The sequence below is a fragment of the Crotalus tigris genome, unplaced genomic scaffold (assembly GCF_016545835.1).
Source record: "Crotalus tigris isolate CLP2741 ecotype Arizona unplaced genomic scaffold, ASM1654583v1 scf7180000020497.760770, whole genome shotgun sequence".
Taxonomy (NCBI): domain Eukaryota; kingdom Metazoa; phylum Chordata; class Lepidosauria; order Squamata; family Viperidae; genus Crotalus; species Crotalus tigris.
Window position 1 is genome coordinate 693,843 of NW_024098046.1, and position 19,175 is coordinate 713,017.

Genomic DNA, 19,175 nt, shown 5'->3' on the forward strand with positions numbered 1-19,175 from the left:
AAACACTCCAACGGAAGGCAGTTTTCCCTGTCTGCTCTTTTCAAAAGAAAATAAAAGAAGAGGAAGAGGATAAGAAGAGAGTCCAGTACTGCTACCCCTACTATCTGCCCCCCCCCCAAGAGTGAGGTCGGGATGATTTAAATCCATTGCATGTTTTGGCAAGAGGATGGCTGCTTTTTTGGCAGTGGCACCAGCTGGAGATCCTGGGAATGTGACCTTTCAGGGATATTAATAATTGCGATGCGCGGACAGAAGCACGGCCCTCAACTCCGGTTTTTTCCTCTACCGGCCAGCAAAACAAGAGATTTATCCCTGAAAAACGAAGAAGCTCTTGAAACACACACAAAATGCCCCTTGGCAAAATAGGGGAGAATCTCTTCCAAGATAAGTCAGGGAGGGGAAAAAAAATGATTTTTCTTATTTGGAGTTTCGCCTGTGCTGGGTCTTTTGAGTTCAGACTGAAGGAAAAAAACATGGAAATTGGCATCGGGATAAAGAAACGGAAGCAAAATGATTGATGTTGGTCTGAGAGTCACAAGTGGCAGCATCTGGCGAAGCTGGGTCCAGATGTGGCTTTTTGATACGGAGGGGAGACCACAAGGAGATCTCGGGTTTGTAAACTAGACCGGAATGTTTAAAACAAAACATGGGGAGAGGCAGTGACAAGTTGTCCTCAGCTACAAGTTATCCTCAGCTTAGGACAGTTTATTTAGTGATCGTTCGAAGTTACAACCGCACTGAAAAAAGTGACTGATGACCATTGTTCACACTTACGACCGTTGCAGAATCCCCATGGTCACGTGATCAGATGCTTGGCAACAGGTTCATATTTACGACGGTCGCAGCGTCCTGGGGTCCTGTGATCTGTTTTGTGATCTTCTGACAAGCAAAGTCAATAGAGAAGCCAGATCCACTTAACAACCATGTTGCTAACTGAACAGTGGCAAATGATTCACTTAACAACAGGGGCCAGAAAGATGGGGCAAAACTCATTTAACAGTTGTTTCACTTAGCAACAGAAATTTTGGGATCGTCATAAGTTGGGGAATGACCTGCATTGGGAAGAAAACCTCCTAGCGGCCTCTAGAATCTAATTCATTTTTACGTGAGGTTTAATTTCTTTTAAAATGCTGGTGGTTTTTTAAGCTACAGAATTCTCAGAACACAATAAGGACTAGAATTTCCATTGCAATGATTCAGTGAGCCATGCCCGGTTTTACGACCATTTTGCCATGGCTGTTAAGTGAATCATTGCAGTTGTTAAGTGAATAAGGTGATCATCAAAAGGAGGGAGTCAAGCTATTCTCCAAAGCGCCTGAAGGCAGGACAAGAAGCAATGGATGGAAACTCATCAAGGAGAGAAGCAACCTGGAACTAAGGAGAAACTTCCTGACAGTGAGAACAATTAACCAGTGGAACAACCTGCCTCCAGAAGCGGTGAATGTTCCAACACTGGAGGTTTTTAAGAAGAGACTGGACTGGTATAGGGTTTCCTGATTGAGCAGGGGGTTGGACTAGATGACCTCCAAGGTCCTTTCCAACTTTATTATTATTATTATTATTATTATTATTATTATTATACTACTACTACTATATACTACTACTACTACTACTACTACTACTACTACTACTATGGATCATCGCACAGTCAGCCAGATGTTCAGACTGGATTTGGCATTTTGTCTACCTATCGAGTCCTTACCCAGGACCTGGGATAGGCAGATGTGGATGTTTGATGGTATTACAGGTATCATCCCAGGATGGAAGCAGTTCCTAGTAAGGCCGCCTTTTGCAATTGACTAATAGCGAATTTGTCAATGCCGATGAGGGTGTCCAAGTGGTGTTCCGGTTGTTTTGGGATTGCACCCAAGGAGCCTATGACTATTGGTACTACCCTTGCTTGCTTTTGCCACAGTCTTTCTATTTCTGTCTTTGTATTTATTATTATCATCATCATCATCATCATCATCAAGCAAATCAAATCCAGCTTCTCCCATTGACTTTGCATGTTGGAAGCCAGCTGGGAAGGTGGCAATGTTGATCATATGATCCCAGGATGGCACAACTGTCCTAAATACACGCCAGTTGCCAAGCAACTGAATTTGATCATGTGAGTTGTGGAGACGTTGTGACGGTCGTAAGTGTGAGGACTGCCCATAACTCATTTTTTTTTCAGTGCCTTTGTAATCAATGAACGGTTGCAAATCGAGGACTGACTACCTGTATTCGTAATTAATTTCTTCTTCTTTTTAACTAATTCTCGTGATTAATTTTATTGTTTTATCTACTTTACTCGGTTTTTTTTAAAGCGACGGTACAAAGATACGGTATAAAGTTTGACATGAGGTGGCTAGTGTTGGAGGTTTTGTGTTTTTCTAAAAAAAATAAAATAAAATTAAAACACGAGCAGTTTTGTACAAAACTGAAAACAAATCGAGGCGGGAAACGAGGGGCTCTCCAAAAAAGAAGGCCCTGTGTGGCGCCGTTGCCAAGCAACAAAGCTTTTCCCTGCGCTGACCTGAGTGGCTAATTTCAGTCACGTGCGACGCCGCCTTCTCTTCCACCATCCACTAACGTACGTAGAGAGGGCGACGTCGAGCGCCTCGCGCGGAGGATTAATTTCAAAGCACCTGATGCTCAAGTGACATCTTAGGTATGGCCTACTCTGCGCATGCGCACAGCAGAACGAACGGAGAGCTAGAAAAGGGTAGAATGAGCCTTTCAAAAGCCGAGGGCGGGAAAACGAGGTGGAGTATCCGATATTTGGCAAGTAATGAATGCTTCCGAATAAGCCAATTCCTCCTTCTCACAGAGTGATAAATCCGTGAAGTAAACAACTAACATTTAGCTCGTTTCTCTCACGTGGTGTCAAAAATATCTCGCAAGACCTCAACGCTCACCACTCTATAAGAAGTAGTCTATGAATCGAGCGATGAACTCACGTGCCTGAACGTTCCCTGTTCTGGCGTCGGCTCCCTGATCACGTGCCGAGGGAGTGACGTCACCGTCGTCGTCAGGGTCACCCTGCTGCTTCTTCCTCCTTCCTCCGCCTCCTCTTAAAGGGCCATGTCTCTTTTCTCGCCGCTCCTACGGCTGCCGCCACGAGGCCTCGCCGCGGCCGCCGTGGCCGCCCGACACCGCCTGGCGCAAGCGAGGCCCCGGCCGGGCAGAAACGGAGGTCAGAGCCGAAGGACGCCCCGCCAAGCGGCAGAAGGAGGAGCTGTCAGCGTTGGCAGCGGCCTCGGCCTATCAGGTAAAGGGGGCGTGTCTTCTTGTCCAATGGAGACTCAGGGTAGGAGGAGTGGGCGTGGTTTCCAATGTGGGCGGGGCCTCCGAGGCATAAATGGAATGGCGGTATTGTCCCATTCGCTGATTGATTGAAAATAAGTTTTTTTTCTTTAAAAAAATCATCTATTTCTTTACATTATGAATTAAGGCAACAAATGGATTGAAAAGAAGCCAAGGAAGAGGCTTGCAAGTTCTGGATCTTAAAAAAAAATCAATAAAGAGTCAGTTCCCCCCCCTCCCCCAGCTGCCTATTAACTTCCTACCATTATCCTCAGCCAACATGGGCAGAGGCTGATGGGCATGGAGTACCAACTTGGCAACTTTTAAGAGGGGTGGACTCCCAGAATTCCCCAGGCAACATGCTTTAAGAGGGGTGGCCTTCCACTCCCAGAATCCCCCAGCCAGCTTCCTTTAAGATGGGGGGACTTCAACTCCCAGAATCCCTCAGCCAGCAATGCTTTAAGATGGGCAGACTTCCACTCCCAGAATCCCCCAGCCAGCCTGCTTTAAGAGGGTAGACTTCCACTCCCAGAATTCCCCAGCCAGCAATACTTTAAGAGGGGTGGACTTCCACTCCCAGAATCCCCCAGCTAGCTTCTCTTAGATGTGTGGACTTCAATTCCCAGAATCTCTCAGTCAACCATCCTGGCTGAGGAATTGTGGGAGTTGCAGTCCACCGGTCTTAATGTTGCTGTCTTGCACAATCATCTCGGCTTTAAGCTTGGCAGCCGCTCTGAATGGCTGGGCTGGCAGCCTGTGGCGGGGAAGGGGGCTGAAAGCCGCGGTTGGAAGCTGCCCCTGCAGAGAGCCAGGCCAGCCGATGTGCCTCTGCCCTGGGCCCCCTTTTCTCTGCCTGGGGGGGGATGCAGAGACCCGACGCCTGTCCTCTCCGATGCCAGCCTCTGCCCCTTGTCTCGTCTTCCAGCCTTCTTCCTTTTCTCCGGGGAACCTGCGCAGAAGGAGGGCGAGGGCGATGCCGAGGGAGGAGAGGCCAAGGCGGACCCGGAGGCCGCCATCATTCTGGTGCTGAAGAAAGCCAAGGTGAGCCCAGGCCTTGGGGAGGGAGGGGAGTCTGTCCTCTTGGCAAGCCAGGCCTCTGGGGGAGGACAGAGAGCAGCTGCTGCCGCTCTCCCCCACCCTCAGGCTGTTCCCGGGGAGGGGCCAGAGATGCCTCCGTCCCTCCCCATCCGTGGTGGGGCCAGGGGTCTCTGCAAGAAGGAGAGGGGGTTGCTACCTTGGTCTCTAAAAGGGCACAATCGTGTTTTAAAATCTTTTCTTGGAACAACCAGGCTGGTTTTGCTAATTTAATCAGACTTTTTCTCCTTCCTTCCTTCCTTCCTTCCCTCCCTCCCTCCCTTCTTTCCATCTTTCCTTCCTTCCTTCCTTCTTTTTCTTTCCTTCTTTCCTTCCTTCCTTCCTTTCCTCCTCCCTTCCCCTTCCTTTCTTCCTTCCTTCCCTCCTTCCCTCCCTTCTTTCCATCTTTCCTTCCCTTCCTTCCTTCTTTTTCTTTCCTTCCTTCCTTCCTCCCTTCCCCTTCCTTCCTTTCTTCCTTCCTTCCCTCCCTCCCTTCTTTCCATCTTTCCTTCCCTTCCTTCCTTCTTTTTCTTTCCTTCCTTCCTTCTTTTTCTTTCCTTCCTTCCTTCCCTCTTCCCTTCCCCTTCCTTTCTTCCTTCCCTCCCTTCTTTCCATCTTTCCTTCCCTTCCTTCCTTCCTCCCTTTCTTTTTTCCTCCCTCCCTCCCTCCCTTGTTCCTTCCTTCCTTCCTTCCTTCCTTCCTTCCTTCCTTCCTTCCTTCCTTCCTTCCTTCCTTCCTTCCTTCCTTCCTTCCTTCCTTTCTTTCTTCCCTCCCTCCCTCCCTCCCTCCCTCCCTCCCACCACAAGCTGAAGATCATGAAAGGAGAAATGGAAGAAGCCGAGCGCCTCCTGCACGAAGCCGCTTGGCTGTCTCAGCAATCAAACAACAAAGCGGCCATCATTTACACCTATGACATGGTTAGTCTCTAGAGCCCTTGTGAGCACTGCAGCTCCCCTTAGCCTCCCCGTGGTTCTTCTCTGCAGCCCTTCCAGAAGAGGCTCTGCTCAGGGAGAGAATCATGATCACGTGAAGTCTTAATACCACTTTACAAGGCCTTGGTAAGGCCACACTTGAAATACAGCATCCAGTTTTGGTCACTACGATGTAAAAAAGGTGCTGAGACTCTAGAAAGAGTCCAGAGAAGAGCAACAAAGATGATTAAGGGACTGGAGGCTAAAACATATAAGGAACGGTTGCTAGAATTGGGTATGTCCAGTTTAATGAAGAGAAGGACAAGGGGGGACAGGATAGCAGTCTTCCAATCTCTCAGGGGCTGCCCCAGAGAAGAGGGAGTCAAGCTGTTCTCCAAGGCGCCTGAATATAGGACAAGAAGCAACGGATGGAAACTGATCAAGGAGAGAAGCAACCTAGAACTAAGGAGAAACTTCCTGACAGTGACGACAATTAACCAGTGGAACTCCTTGCCTCCAGAAGCTGTGGATGCTCCAACACTGGAAGTTTTTAAGAAGAGACTGGACAGCCATTTGTCCAAAATCGTATAGGGTTTCCTGCTTGAGCAGGGGTTGGACTAAATGACCTCCAAGGTCCCTTCCCACATTATTATTATTATTATTATTGATCATCACACAGTCAGCCAGATGTTCAGACTGGATTTGGCATTTTGTCTACCTATATTATTATTATTATTATTATTATTATTATATTAAAAGCTGCTCGGGGCTTCCGAGAGATTTCCACAAGAGAAGCAGGGAAAAAGTGAAACCGCCCCATTTTCCTTCCTGTGTTCTAGATGGCAAACTTGGCCTTCCTCAGAGGAGAGCTGGAGAAGGTAAGACGAGATGAAAGACAACCGACAACTTTGTGTGTGTGTGTGTGTGTGTGTGTGTGTGTGTGTGTGTGGCCTTGTGGGGTGGGGAGGAGTTGGGAAGGGGCTGCGGTGAGCCCATCTTCTCAAACCTCTTGGGATCTCTGAACAGCTCAGCCTCAACCCTCCTCTTCTCACTTCTCCTTTCAGGCTGAAAAGCTTTTCAAGGCCACCATGAGCTACATGCTCGCCGGGGACGTAAAGCAAGTAAGCGCGTTTCTCGGCTAGGAACCGGCCCCGTGGTTTTGGATCAGCTGGCTCTGAAGTAGGGGGGTCTCCAAATCTGGCCACTTTAAGGCTTGTGGGCCGCCACTCCCAGAATCCCCCAGCCAGCATGCCCAGTTGGGTCATGAAACGTCTGCAAGAAAGCCACCAAGCTCAGAGAGCACCAAGACCCCATCCTCCTCCTCCTCCTCCTCCTCCTCCTCCTCCTCCTCCTCCTCCTCCTCCTCCTTTCTAGCACTGATGATGTTCCCTAGTTGGGTCATGAAACATCTGCAAGAAAACCACCCAGCTCAGAGGGTACCAGGGACCCCAGAGTCATCTTCCTCCATCTCCTCCTCCTCCTCCTTCACTCCACAATCTTCCCTCCCTTCTAGCACTGAGGATGTTCCCTAGTTGGGTCATAAAACGTCTGCCAGAAAACCACCAAGCTCAGAGAAGCACCAAGGACCCCACAATCGTCCTCCTCGCAAATCCCGCTCCCTTCTACCACTGATGACGTTACCTAGCTGGGTAATAAAACATCTGCAAGAAACCAGCCAAGTTCCAACAGCACCAAGGACCCCACGGTCCTCTTTCTGCTTTTTTTCTTCCTCCATCTCTTTCCCCTTTTCCTCTTCTCCTCCTACACTCCACAAACCTCACCCCCTTTGACTGCTGATGGTGTTACCTAGTTGGGTCATGAAACGTCTGCAAGAAAACAACTGAACTCAGCAGCAAGGACTCCTCCTCCTCCTCCTGCTCCTCCACAAACCCCACACTCATCTAGGGCTGATGATGTTCCCTAGTTGGGTCAAGAAACGTCTGCAAGAAAACCTCCAAGCTCAGAGAACACCCAGGACCCCCACAGTCGTCCTCCCCCCCTCCTCCTCCTCCTCCTCCCTTCTAGCACTGCTGATGTTCCCTAGTTGGGTCATGAAACATCTGCAAGAAAACCACCCAGCTCAGAGAGCACCAAGGACCCCCACAGTCCTCCTCCTCCTCCTCCTCCTCCTCCTCCTCCTCCTCCTCCCCACAAATGCCTTCTAGCACTGATGATGCTACCTAGTTTGGTAATGAAATTTCTGCAATAAAACCACCCAGCTCAGAGAGCAGCAAGGACCCCCACAGTCCTCCTCCCCTCCTCCCCACTCCCCCCCCCGTTCTCTCTTGCACCCAGCCCTCCCTTCTAACACTGATCGTATTACCTAGCTGGGTCATGAAACGTCTATAAGAAACAACCCCCCCCCCAGCTCAGAAAGCACCCAGGAGTCAGGGCTCATTTCTGCCTCCCGTGTCTTGGCTGTGGCCGTCCTCTCCTTCTGTCCAGTGACACAGTATTGTCACAGGAGGTTCATGGCTGAAGTTTGGGGGTCCTTGTGGAGTGTGGGGGGGAAATGTTAAGGAGGGGAAGAGAAGGAAGCAGTTTCACCAAGTGAAATTCGGCTAGTTGGCTTTTCCCACGCTTTCCAAAGAAACTCAAAAATGGAGAACAGTGTTTCCTACGTTCCTTCTTCGCTTGTGTGGTGCTCGGTGGGGAGGGGGGGCATCAAGCTTAGGTAGGCCATCCCTTACAGATGCCCACCCACCCCCTTTTTTCCCCTCTCCCTGATCCTCCAGGATGACAATGCCATTCTCCAGATGTCCCTGAAGTTGGCCAGCATCTACGCCGCTCAAAACCAGTAAGTTTGATCGCCTCTTGGTGCCTTTTCCTTTCCCTTGCTGGGCCCTAGGATAGAGTTTCTCCATTTCAAGACGGGTGGGACTTCAACTCCCCAAAATTGCCCAGCCAGCATATATACGAGTGTGTGGGTATATGTGTTTGTGTGTGTGTATATATATATATGTTTGTGTGTGTGTATATATGTGTGTGTGTTTGTGTGTGTGTGTGTTCAGATTTCTTTTTGCTGACAAAGAGTTAAAGAATTAAGTGGGAGACTAGAATAGCTATTTCGAGCTCATTTTGCTCTTATCAGCTGGCCACACCCTACATGCTAGGCCAGGGGTAGGCAACCTTGGCTCTTTTATGATTCGTCGACTTCAACTCCCAGAATTCCTGAGCCAGCCATGCTGAGGGGAAAGGGAGAGGTTTCCACACTAAGCCATGCCGGCTCAGGAATTCTGAGAGTTGAAGTCCACGAGTCATCAAGGGGCCATAGTTCCCCCATGCTGGCTCAGGAATTCTGGGAGTTGAAGTCCATAAGTCATAAAAGAGCCAAGGTTGCCTACTCCTGGTCTAGGCCAGGAGTGGGGAACCTTGGCTCTTTTATGACTCGTGGACTTCAACTCCCAGAATTCCTGAGCCAGCCACGCTGAGGGGAAAGGGAGAGGTTTCCAAGCTGAGCTATTCTGGCTCAGGAATTCTGGGAGTTGAAGTCCATGAGTCATAAAAGAGCCAAGGTGGCCTACCCCTGGCCTAGACCAGTCTTTTATGACTGGTGGACTTTAACTACCAGAATTCCTCAGCCAGCCTCCATTTTCTTTGTTAGATTTAAGACAGGAGTCTTCAAACTTGGCTCTTTTATGATTCGTGGACTTTAACTCCCAGAATTCCTGAGCCAGCATGGGGGAACTATGGCCTCTTTATGACTGGTGGACTTCAACTCCCAGAATTCCTGAGTCAGCCATGCTGAGGGGAAAGAGAGAGGTTTCCATGCAGAGCCATGCTGGCTCAGGAATTCTGGGAGTTGAAGTCCACGAGTAATAAAAGAGCCAAGGTTGCCTACCTCTGGCCTAGGCAGTTGTATTAACCACCAGGCCACCGGCTCTCCTCCCCTCTTTGTCAGCCAGAGTCAAGGGAGTATATACAAAAAGTTTTTTCAGACAGACCAGTCTGCTTGATTGTACCTTGGCATTTTGGACTGCTATACTGCAGTTCTACTTTTTTTTTATAATCACTTTTGCCTTGCAGCCCCCCCAACTTGGGGTGTTAAGCAGGCTTAAGTCGCTGCTGCGATCCATTATAAATTCAGATTTCTTTTTTGCTGACAGAGAATTAAGTTGGAGACTAGAATAGCTATTTCGAGCTCATTTTGCTCTCATCAGCTAGCCACACCCTTTATGGGATTCGAACCCAGGCAGCCTACATGCTAGGTAGTTGTATTAACCGCGTGGGTGTGTGTGTAGTGTGTGTGTGTCTGTGTCTGTGTGTAAAAGAGATGAAGAGACTTGGAGAAACAGCATCTCTTTTCTTAGAAAACCCGAATCCCCAAAAGAAATTTTAAATAAATCCTTTCTCTGTGCAGGGACAAACTAGCCCTGGCTGGCTATCAGTTCTGCATCCTGACCCTGGAGGAGAAGGTCGCCAAGCAGAAGGAGATGCCCGCGGACGCCTTGCCAGGTAAAAGGCTGCTGGGAGCCCAGTGGGCCACCCCAGACCTGTTGGCTGTCAGCCTGACCGCCTTGAGAACTTGCTTACAGGCAGTGCTCAACTTACGACCGACCACTTAGCGACTGCTAGAAGTTAGCAACCGACCTACATGCAACCTAGGACTCTGATTCTCTCAGCTGCCGCCCCCTGGTGGTCATGGGATGAACCTTCAGGCTCTCGGCATTCCCGGTTGCCTTTATGGCTCTGGTGTCCAGGGGTCCTCATTTTATGACAGTGTGGCTGAAAACGGGTATTTGCTTCCGGTTTTCAGCAGGACTGACGCCATTGTGAACCGCTGCCTCGCTTAACAACTGTGGCACTCACTGAACGGCTGCTGGGGGGAAAAAGGGGTCTTAAAATCAGGCTGCAGATCGAGGCATTTTCTGACTGTTATGACGTATGGCCACAATGAACAGGATCCATTGTGTGTCGTAAATTGAGGACCACCTGGTATTTGGCTGGGTGGGGAGGGAGAACCTACCTGAGAATCATAATTCACGGTATTACAGGTAGTCCTTGACTTATGACCATATAGTCCTCGACCTATGACCCAAATTCCTGTCTGCTAAGTGAGACCGTTGTTAAGTGGGTCTTGCCCCCTTTTATGACTTTTCTTGCCACCGTTCTTAAGTGGAAGACAGCAGTTGTCAGTTAGCGGGCAGGGTGGTGAAGTGAATCTGCCAAGCGAGTTTTGCCCCATTTTACAACCTTTCATGTCACAGTTGTTAAGTGAGTCACTGCAATTATTACGTTAATAATAATTAATTTAAAAACAAACGATTGTTAATGGTTATTAACTTGTTGTTAAATGAATCCGGATTTCCCCGTGGACTTTGCTCGTCGGAAAGTCGCAAAAAGGGGATCAGGTGATCCCAGGTGGCTGCGACCGTTGTAAATACGAGTCAGTAGTTGCCAAGTGTCCAGATTTTGATCACGTGGCCGTGGGGGATGCCGCAATGCCGTAAATGTAAGAAACGGTCATACATCCCTTTTTTTTCAGTGCTGTAGAATAACTTGGAACGGGTCACTAAATGGGACGTTGTAAATAACAACAATAATAATAAAGTTGGAAGGGACCTTGGAGGTCATCTAGTCCAACCCCTGCTCAGGCAGGAAACTCTGTACCATTTCAGACAAAGGGCTGTCCAGTCTCTTAAAAACTTCCAGTGTTGGAGCATTCATAGTTTCTGGAGGCAGGTTGTTAATATAATAATAAAGTTGGAAGGGACTTTGGAGGTCATCTAGTCCAACCCCTGCTCAGGCAGGAAACTCTATACCATTTCAGACAAATGGCTGTCCAGTCTCTTCTTAAAAACTTCCAGTGTTGGAGCATTCACCGTTACTGGAGGCAGGTTGTTAATATAATAATAAAAGTTGGAAAGGACCTTGGAGGTCATTTAGCCCAACCCACTGCTCAGGCAGGAAATCCTATACCAGTGGTGGCACGGGTGCCAGAGGCGGCACTCGGAGCCCTCTCTGGGGGCACATGTGCTGTTGCCCCAGCCTTGCCTCCTCCCATGACCCCCTCCTCACCAGCAGCCCCCCTGCAGAAGAGTCGCCCCCAAGCGTGGCCCACGCAAAGCAGCGCAGCCAAGGACATGGCAGCCGGGCAGCGTAGACAAGACTCTGCCCTCAAACCCCATTGTGCATAGTTGATGCTGCAGGGCACGGGCAGAGGGTGTGGCTGCCATGGTGTGGCCCTGCGGGCAGGCGGGATGGAGTGGGGCGGGGCCAGTTTTTGGGCACTTGGTCTCTAAAAGGTTCACCATCACTGCCCTAGACCATTTCAGACAAAGGGCTGTCTAGTCTCTTCTTAAAAACTTCCAGTGTTGGAGCATTCCCCGCTTCTGGAGGCAAGGAGTTCCACTGGTTAAAAGTCGAGGACCTGTCACGCAGACCGGAGCCGGGCTGGGTTGACAGTCTCCGTCCTTCTCTCTCCTTGCAGAGGAAGAGCGCAGCAACACCCACCTCCTGCTCGCCATGACCCTTGATTCCTACGCCCGCTATCTCCTGGCCCACCAGCAGACCGCCCTGGCCCAGACCATGTACGAACGGGCCCTGCAGATCGCGGTGGAGGTCAACGGCGAGAGACATCCGCAGGTGACCCCGCCCCTGGGATGTCCGGGATGAAGGACAGGGCACAAATTCACTGGACTGACAGGGTTTATACACTTGATACCCCAAAATAAGACCGGGTCTTATATTCATTTTTGCTCCAAAAGACAGAGGAGGGCTTATTTTCCGGCTAGGGCTTATATTTGGGGAAATAAGGTACTCAGCTGACCATCTTAACTGGGGCTTATTTTTTGGGGTGGAGGCTGATAAACATCAAGAAAAATCAAGCTAGGGCTCGTTTTCCAGTTAGGTCTTCGTTTTGGGGAAAAGACGGCAGGATTTCCCTTCTCGAGCAAGGGGGGGTCAGACTAGATGACCTCTGAAGTCTCCTCCGATGCTGTTCTTCTTGAAAGAAGAAGAATTAGCGACCGCTTGCCATTCAGATCCCGGGTTTGCGTGCAGGAGGACTTCAGCTCTTCCGGTTTCCCCGAAAGAAAAGGCGGTTTGGGGTGGGGTTGCCCTGGAGAGTGGGAGGCTGCGAGTTCGAGTGCTCCCTTTGGCACGGGAACAGGCCGGGCGTTGGGGGTGGGGATGGGCTCAGGACCATGCAACCCTCCTCGCAGGACACGGTGGTGTGGTGGGTAGCGAAGAGAGCAAGTGGGATGTCCCTGGATTAAAAATAAAGAAATGGCACAGTTGAGGACAGAAGGATTGGTTTGGCTGTGGAACATTGGCCTTTTTTTTTGTTTGTGGGGCCCTTGGTGCTCTCTGAGCCTGGTGGTCTCCTTGCAGGCATTGCGTGACCCCACTGGGTGACGTCATCAGGGTTTGAATGGAGTTTGGTTTATGGAAAAGGAAGAAAGAGGGGGGAGGAGGACTGTGGGGGTCCTGGGTGCTCTCTGAGCCTGGTTGTTTCCTTACAGACGTTTCATGACCCAACTAGGTAACATCATCAATGCTAGAAGGGTTTGTGGAGAGGAGGAGGAGGAGGAGGAGGAGGAGGAGGAGGTGGGAGAATGTTGATGAGGACCATGGAGTCCTTGATGTTCTCTGATCTTGGTTGTTTCCTTACAGACGTTTCATGACCCAACTAGGTAACATCATCAATGCTAGAAGGGAGCGGGGTCCGCTGTCATTTTAAATACAAGTGGCTTGCCCTGTCAGTGTCAGTGGGTGTGTAGTCTTGGTAGTTGCTTGATTAGGCTGCGGTTTAATGTTTGGTTGTTTGTCTGAGTTGGTAGCACCTTGACTGGGGTAAACAGAGGAAATCTGCCCCCCTCCCTTCTAGCACTGATGACGTTAGCTAGTTGGGTAGTGGAACGTCTGAAAGAAAACCAAGAGCACCAAGGAGCCCATAGTTGCTTTCCTCCTCCTCCTCCTCCTCCTCCTCCTCCTCCTCCTCCTCCTCCTCCTCCTCCTCCTCCTCCTCCTCCCTTGCTCTTTCTCCACAAACCTCACTCCCTTCTAGCCCTGATGATATTACCTAGTTGGTTCATGAAACATCTGCAAGAAAACAGCCAAACTCAGGGGGCACCAAGGACCCCACAGTCCTCCTCCTCCCTTCTAGCACTGATGATGTTACCTAGTTGGGTCATGAAAGGTCTGCAAGAAAACCACCAAGCTCAGAGATCACCAAGGACCCCCACAGTCCTCCTCTCTCCTGCCTTCTACCATTGATGTTACCTAGATGGGTCATGAAACATCTGCAAGGAAAACCACCCAGCTCAGAGAGCACCAAGGATCCCACAGTTGTTCCCCTCCTCCTCCTCCTCCTCCTCCTCCTCCTCCTCCTCCTCCTCCTCCTCCCTTCTACCACTGATAATATTACCTAGATGGGTCATGAGACGTCTGAAAGGAAAACCACCAAGCTCAGAGAGCACCAAGGATCCCACAGTTGTTGTTCTCCTCCTCCTCCTCCTCCTCCTCCTCCTGCCTTCTACCACTGATAATATTACCTAGATGGGTCATGAAACGTCTGCAAGGAAAACCACCCAGCTCAGAGGGCACCGAGCACCTCCCAGTTCCGCCCTGAGCTGCAGATAGCCTCTCCTCCTAAGTGTCATCTTTCCGGGCCTGAAGCCTTCTCCCTTCCCCTCCTGCATAAGGGGAGAGCCCCAGATAAACCTTTACCTGAGCCACCGATCCCCCCGAAAGCCCTTCATTTGGGGGAGCAGCTCACCTGACCCATCGAAGCCGCCTTTGCGCGCAAGGACAGCCTCTCCGCCTTCGGAGTCCCTCGACTTAACGTTGGCCCTTCTGGCCTGCCGTTGTGTTTTGTGTCGTTTCCCCTCCCTGGCTCAGACCGTGGTGGTGATGAACGACTTGGCCACGGCACTGGATGCTCAGGGCCTCTACGAGGACGCCTACGCCCAGGTGAGCCGCGCGGCGGAACTGGCCCAGCAGACCCAGCACCCCGATGCCCCCGTGATCCTGAACAACCTGGCCGGCATCCTGATCCATAAAGGTAGGGGCGGCATCGGGGTGGATTAGCCTGGTGGGGCAGGGAGAGGGGAAGGGGGGGACCCCATCAGGGACCCCCACCAGGAGGTCCCCAAAGTGCTTTTTTCAGGAGGCAACGGGACTATATACCTAATGCTCCCTCTTCCTCCTATTTTCCCCAGAACAACCCTGTGAGGTGGGTTTGGCTGAAAAGAACTGGACCAAAGTCCCCCAGCTGGCTTTCGTGCCTGAGGCGGGACTAGAACTCACCGTCTCCTGGTGATTGGCCCAAAGTCCCCCAGCTGGCTTTCAAGCCTAAGGCGGGACTAGAACTCACTGTCTCCTGGTGATTGGCCCAAAGTCCGCCAGCTGGCTTTCATGCCTAAGGCGGGACTAGAACTCACCGTCTCCCGGTGATTGGCCAGTCACCCAGCTGGCTTTCAAGCCTATGGCGGGACTAGAACTCACTGTCTCCTGGTGATTGGCCCAAAATCAATCAACTGCCTTTCATGCCTAAGGCGGGACTAGAATTCACCGCCTCTTGGTGTGATTGACCCAAAGTCATTCAGCTGGCTTTGATGCCTAAGGCAGGATTAGAATTCAGATCGCTTGGTTTTTTAGCCTGGTGCCTTTAACCAACTCTCTTAGCTGCCTATGTACAAGTAGTCCTTGACTTACGACCTCAATTGGGCCCAAAACTGCCATTGCAAAGTGAGACTGTCGTTAAGTGAGTTTGGCCTCATTTGACGACCTCTCTTGCCACAGTCTTTAAGTGAACCACTGCAGTTGTTAAAACAGTCACCCGGTTGTTAAGTGAATCTGGCTTCCCCCATTGACTTTGCGTGTCAGAAGATCGCAAAAGGGGATCACGTGACCCCGGGACACAGCGACCGTCATAAATAGAAGTCAATTGCCAGTTTTGATCCTGGCAACGGTCATTAAGTGTGGGGAAAACAACCATAAGTCACATTTTTTTTCAGCGCTGTGGTAACTTCCGTGCTCCCTAAACAATTAACCAATGGAACTCCTTGCCTCCAGAAGTTGTGAATGCCCCAACACTGGAGGTTTTTAAGAAGAGACTGGACAGCCATTTGTCTGAAATGGTGTAGGGTTTCCTGCCTGAGCAGGGGGTCAGACTAGAAGACCTCCAACGTCCCTTCCAACTTTATTATTATAAACGTCCTGTTGTAAGTCAAGGGCGACCTACAGTTCCTCAGCCACGTTTTAAGACGGGTAGATTCCAATTCCCAGAATTCCCTGTCCGGCATGCCTTCATCACAAGTGCCTAGGGCATTCTGGGATTTGAAGTCCAACTGTCTTCGTCTTTGCATTGTCTTTTTTTCCCCTTCTCAGGAGATTATTCCCAGGCCCAGCAGGTCTACCAAACCGCCCTGGAAGTGGCCGAGAAATCCGGGGACGGCGTTGCCGTCAGATACATCACGAAGGAACTGGCACAGCTGGCCAAGAGGAAACGGGTGCGAGCCAAAGCGAGGGCCGGCTTGCAGGAGATGGAGGCGGGCAAGGCCGGGGCTGAGGGGCCGAAGGAGTGACCGGCCCTGCTTCCCGCAATTGGCTTGGACTACGATTGTCCGAACTGCGACAGGTGCTTTGTCAGGGCCCCACGGCGTGGCTCTCCGTGGGGCAGCCCTCCACCGTTGCCCTGCCCAAGAGGACGGCATGTAGGGGGCGCCAGCTGGAGGGCAGAGGGTGAGGACCCCACCCCCAGGACAGCCCCAGTTGGCACCGCCAGGGGCCGAATAAAGCGGAGATACCTGCAGCTTTTAAGCCATAAAATTATCCTTATTTTTTTTAATTTCCCAGTCATTCCACGAGACCTGAGGGAGGCCTGCCCCTCCCAACTATAAGTTGTCCTCGACTTACAACCGTTCAAAGTTACAACGGCACCGGGAGAAAAAAGGGACGCGTTTTTCACACCTACGACCGTCCCAGCGTCCCCCAGGGTCACGCGATCCAAATGTGGGGCGCTTGGCAACTGCCTCGTATTTATGACAGCCGCGGTGTTCCCGGGGGATCACGCGATCCCCTTTTGCGGCCTTCGGGCTAGCAAACTTGACGCGGGAAGCCGGATTCGCTTAACGACGGTGTTACTGACTTAGCGACCGCAAGGATTGGCTTAACAACCGTAGAAAACTTTGTGAAAGGGGGCAACGCTCACCTCAGAGCTGTCTTGCTTAGCGACAGAATGGCTGGGCTCACGTGTGGTCGTACGTTGAGGATTACCTGGATGACAGAATGTGAGATAGGTAGGAAAGGCAAACAAGGAGAGAGGAGTAAGAAAAAAATGCCCTGTGAATGTCCCTGTTCTCTTGAAACCCAGAAGGTCTAATCCAGATCTCATGAAGTCATTTTTCCTGGATGACATCTGGGCACAGCAGTCAGATAGTTTGCAGAGAAGACCTGGGTTCAACGCCCAGAATTCCCCATCCAGCCTGCTTTAAGAGGGCCGGACTTCCATTCCCAGAATTCCCCAGCTTGCATGCTTTAAGAGGGGTGGGCTTCCACTCCCAGAATCCCCCAGCCAGCCTGCTTTAAGAAGGGTGGGCTTCCACTCCCAGAATTCCCCAGCCAGCATGCTTTGAGATGTGTTGGCTTCAACTCCCAGAATTCCCCAGCTATCCTGCTTTAAGAGGGGTGGACTTCCACTCCCAGAATTCCCCAGCCAGCATGCTTTAAGATGGGTGGACTTCAACTCCCAGAATTCCCCAGCCAGCATGCTTTAAGAGGGGTGGGCTTCCACTCCCAGAATCCCCCAGCCAGCCTGCTTTAAGAAGGGTGGGCTTCCACTCCCAGAATTCCCCAGCCAGCATGCTTTGAGATGTGTTGGCTTCAACTCCCAGAATTCCCCAGCTATCCTGCTTTAAGAGGGGTGGACTTCCACTCCCAGAATTCCCCAGCCAGCATGCTTTAAGATGGGTGGACTTCAACTCCCAGAATTCCCCAGCCAGCATGCTTTAAGAGGGGTGGGCTTCCACTCCCAGAATCCCCCAGCCAGCCTGCTTTAAGAAGGGTGGGCTTCCACTCCCAGAATTCCCCAGCCAGCATGCTTTGAGATGTGTTGGCTTCAACTCCCAGAATTCCCCAGCTATCCTGCTTTAAGAAGGGTGGGCTTCCACTCCCAGAATTCCCCAGCCAGCATGCTTTGAGATGTGTTGGCTTCAACTCCCAGAATTCCCTAGCTATCCTGCTTTAAGAGGGGTGGACTTCCACTCCCAGAATTCCCTAGCCAGACTGTTTTTAATTAGAGAACTCTGGGAGTTTGTCCAAACCCTGTCGAGGACTCAATCTTGAGATCAACACTGCTTTTTGGCGTAATTCTCACACCTTCCTTTGCACCCTACAAGAACGGGGAACAGATTTAAGATTCCCTCCGGGGACCAACCAACCCTGGCAGCTGCCTATGGGCTTTCTTGGGGGCACTGGGTGAGAGTGGGGACGGGGGAAAGGAGACACACCCCTACTTATTTTGGGGACAGCCATGATGAAAAGCAAAAAAGCCCCCCTTTCCAGCTGTCTGCTGCCCCATCCCTGAGAAAAGACAGATTGAACGAAACTCCACAAACCTGCCCTTTTTTTTTATTAGTTGATTCGTCTGAATTGTAGAAGTCACCATTTCACTCGAGGCATGGGTACCAACAGAACAGGGACATAAACGGGGGACATTTGGGATTCTTCTCTCTCTCCCCACTCCCACCCCTCCAAAAATAAAATTAAAACTGAACGTACCAAGGTGGAGAAGAACAACAGGCGACGTTTCGACGAAGTCCCATTCGTCATCTTCAGGCTGGTGTTTTCGGCTTCGTGCTTCGTATTCCTAGAAGCATGAAGCCGAAAACACCAGCCTGAAGATGACGAATGGGAATTCGTCGAAACGTCGCCAAGACACTTCCACTTTGACGTGGGAGAAAACCCAAATAACCAAAGACCTACATACAAACACCCGCAAAAACCTCAGAAAACATATATATAAGTATATATATTCTACCTCCCAAACTAGGAAATGTTATTGGAGATACTGAGGGACAATTCGCTGTGCAACACAGCCTGCTTGAAAACTACCAAATCTGTGGAATTTTTTGCAGAAAATTCCAACTGAAAGATGGAGCTTTTAAAAAAAACAAAAAACATTTTTCCTGGGCTTTGCAAAGTGCTGGCATCTTTTGACTTTCGCTTTGTTGGTTGAAGGTTGATGAAAGAAATTTGCAAAGGACGGATTGGCGAGAACCTTCGCAAGGATGTGTCCTTGCGATCTGACTTATTTATTTATTCTGAAAAATAAACCTGACGCCGTTGCCCCTCCTGTACGGTTTTCCGGTTGTGCGCTTTGTTTCCAGGGCCTCTCAGGGATGGAAAAACGGTTTAAAAGGCAACACAACTTCCGCCTCCCCCCCCCCCTTTCCTACGGTTCTTCATTCGGCAAATGTTAGTAACCAGGTTCCGAGCGCGATGGGAAGATTTTAATTTTATTTTTAATCAAGCCCTGCATGAAAACTGGAAAGGCAACACACAAAGGCAACAACACCCTGTTGGGATGAAAAGTCCAGTGCGTCCAGTGCGGTTGCTGAAGGGAGAACCAACTCGCCACTTTGTGTCACTCAAAGCAACTTCTCTCTGCGCTGCAGAGGACTACAACTCCCATCTGCACAGCCACAGAAGTGGGTATAATTCCAGGACTGTGGGAGGCCGATTCCCTTTACAGAAATTAGGTTTAGAGCAAATTTTTAAAGCGACGTTTCCCAACCTCAACGATATTTACGAAGTGTGGACGTCAACTCCCAGAATCCCCCACAGGCTGACTGGGGAATTCTGGGAATTGAAGTCCATGCCTCTTAAAGTTGTTGAGGTTAATGCTTTCTGCCTTAAAAATTTGCCAATGCTATCCTTCAATGGCCCAGAGGACAATTT

At 50.4% G+C, this 19,175-nt stretch overlaps 2 protein-coding genes across 6 annotated transcripts in view; one reads left to right on the forward strand and one right to left on the reverse strand.

Annotated features, from left to right (window-relative positions):
- Window positions 1–3,084, reverse strand: part of ZSWIM7 (zinc finger SWIM-type containing 7) — a 39,663-nt gene extending 36,579 nt beyond the window's left edge. For 3 of the 5 annotated variants that reach the window (XM_039366953.1, XM_039366954.1, XM_039366952.1), the window contains exon 1: window positions 2,943–3,084. The gene's annotated coding sequence lies outside the window, so the exon portion shown is untranslated. The remainder of the gene's footprint in view (window positions 1–2,942) is intronic. The other 2 variants (XM_039366956.1, XM_039366955.1) reach the window with 2 other exon arrangements.
- Window positions 3,040–16,046, forward strand: TTC19 (tetratricopeptide repeat domain 19). Its single transcript, XM_039366950.1, has 10 exons — window positions 3,040–3,253; window positions 4,214–4,329; window positions 5,169–5,279; window positions 6,113–6,151; window positions 6,338–6,394; window positions 8,009–8,070; window positions 9,634–9,728; window positions 11,704–11,858; window positions 14,115–14,277; window positions 15,606–16,046. Exons 1-10 carry the CDS (start codon window positions 3,067–3,069, stop codon window positions 15,800–15,802), a joined length of 1,182 nt encoding a protein of 393 aa, XP_039222884.1. The 5' UTR covers window positions 3,040–3,066; the 3' UTR covers window positions 15,803–16,046.
- The last annotated feature ends 3,129 nt before the right edge of the window (window positions 16,047–19,175 follow it).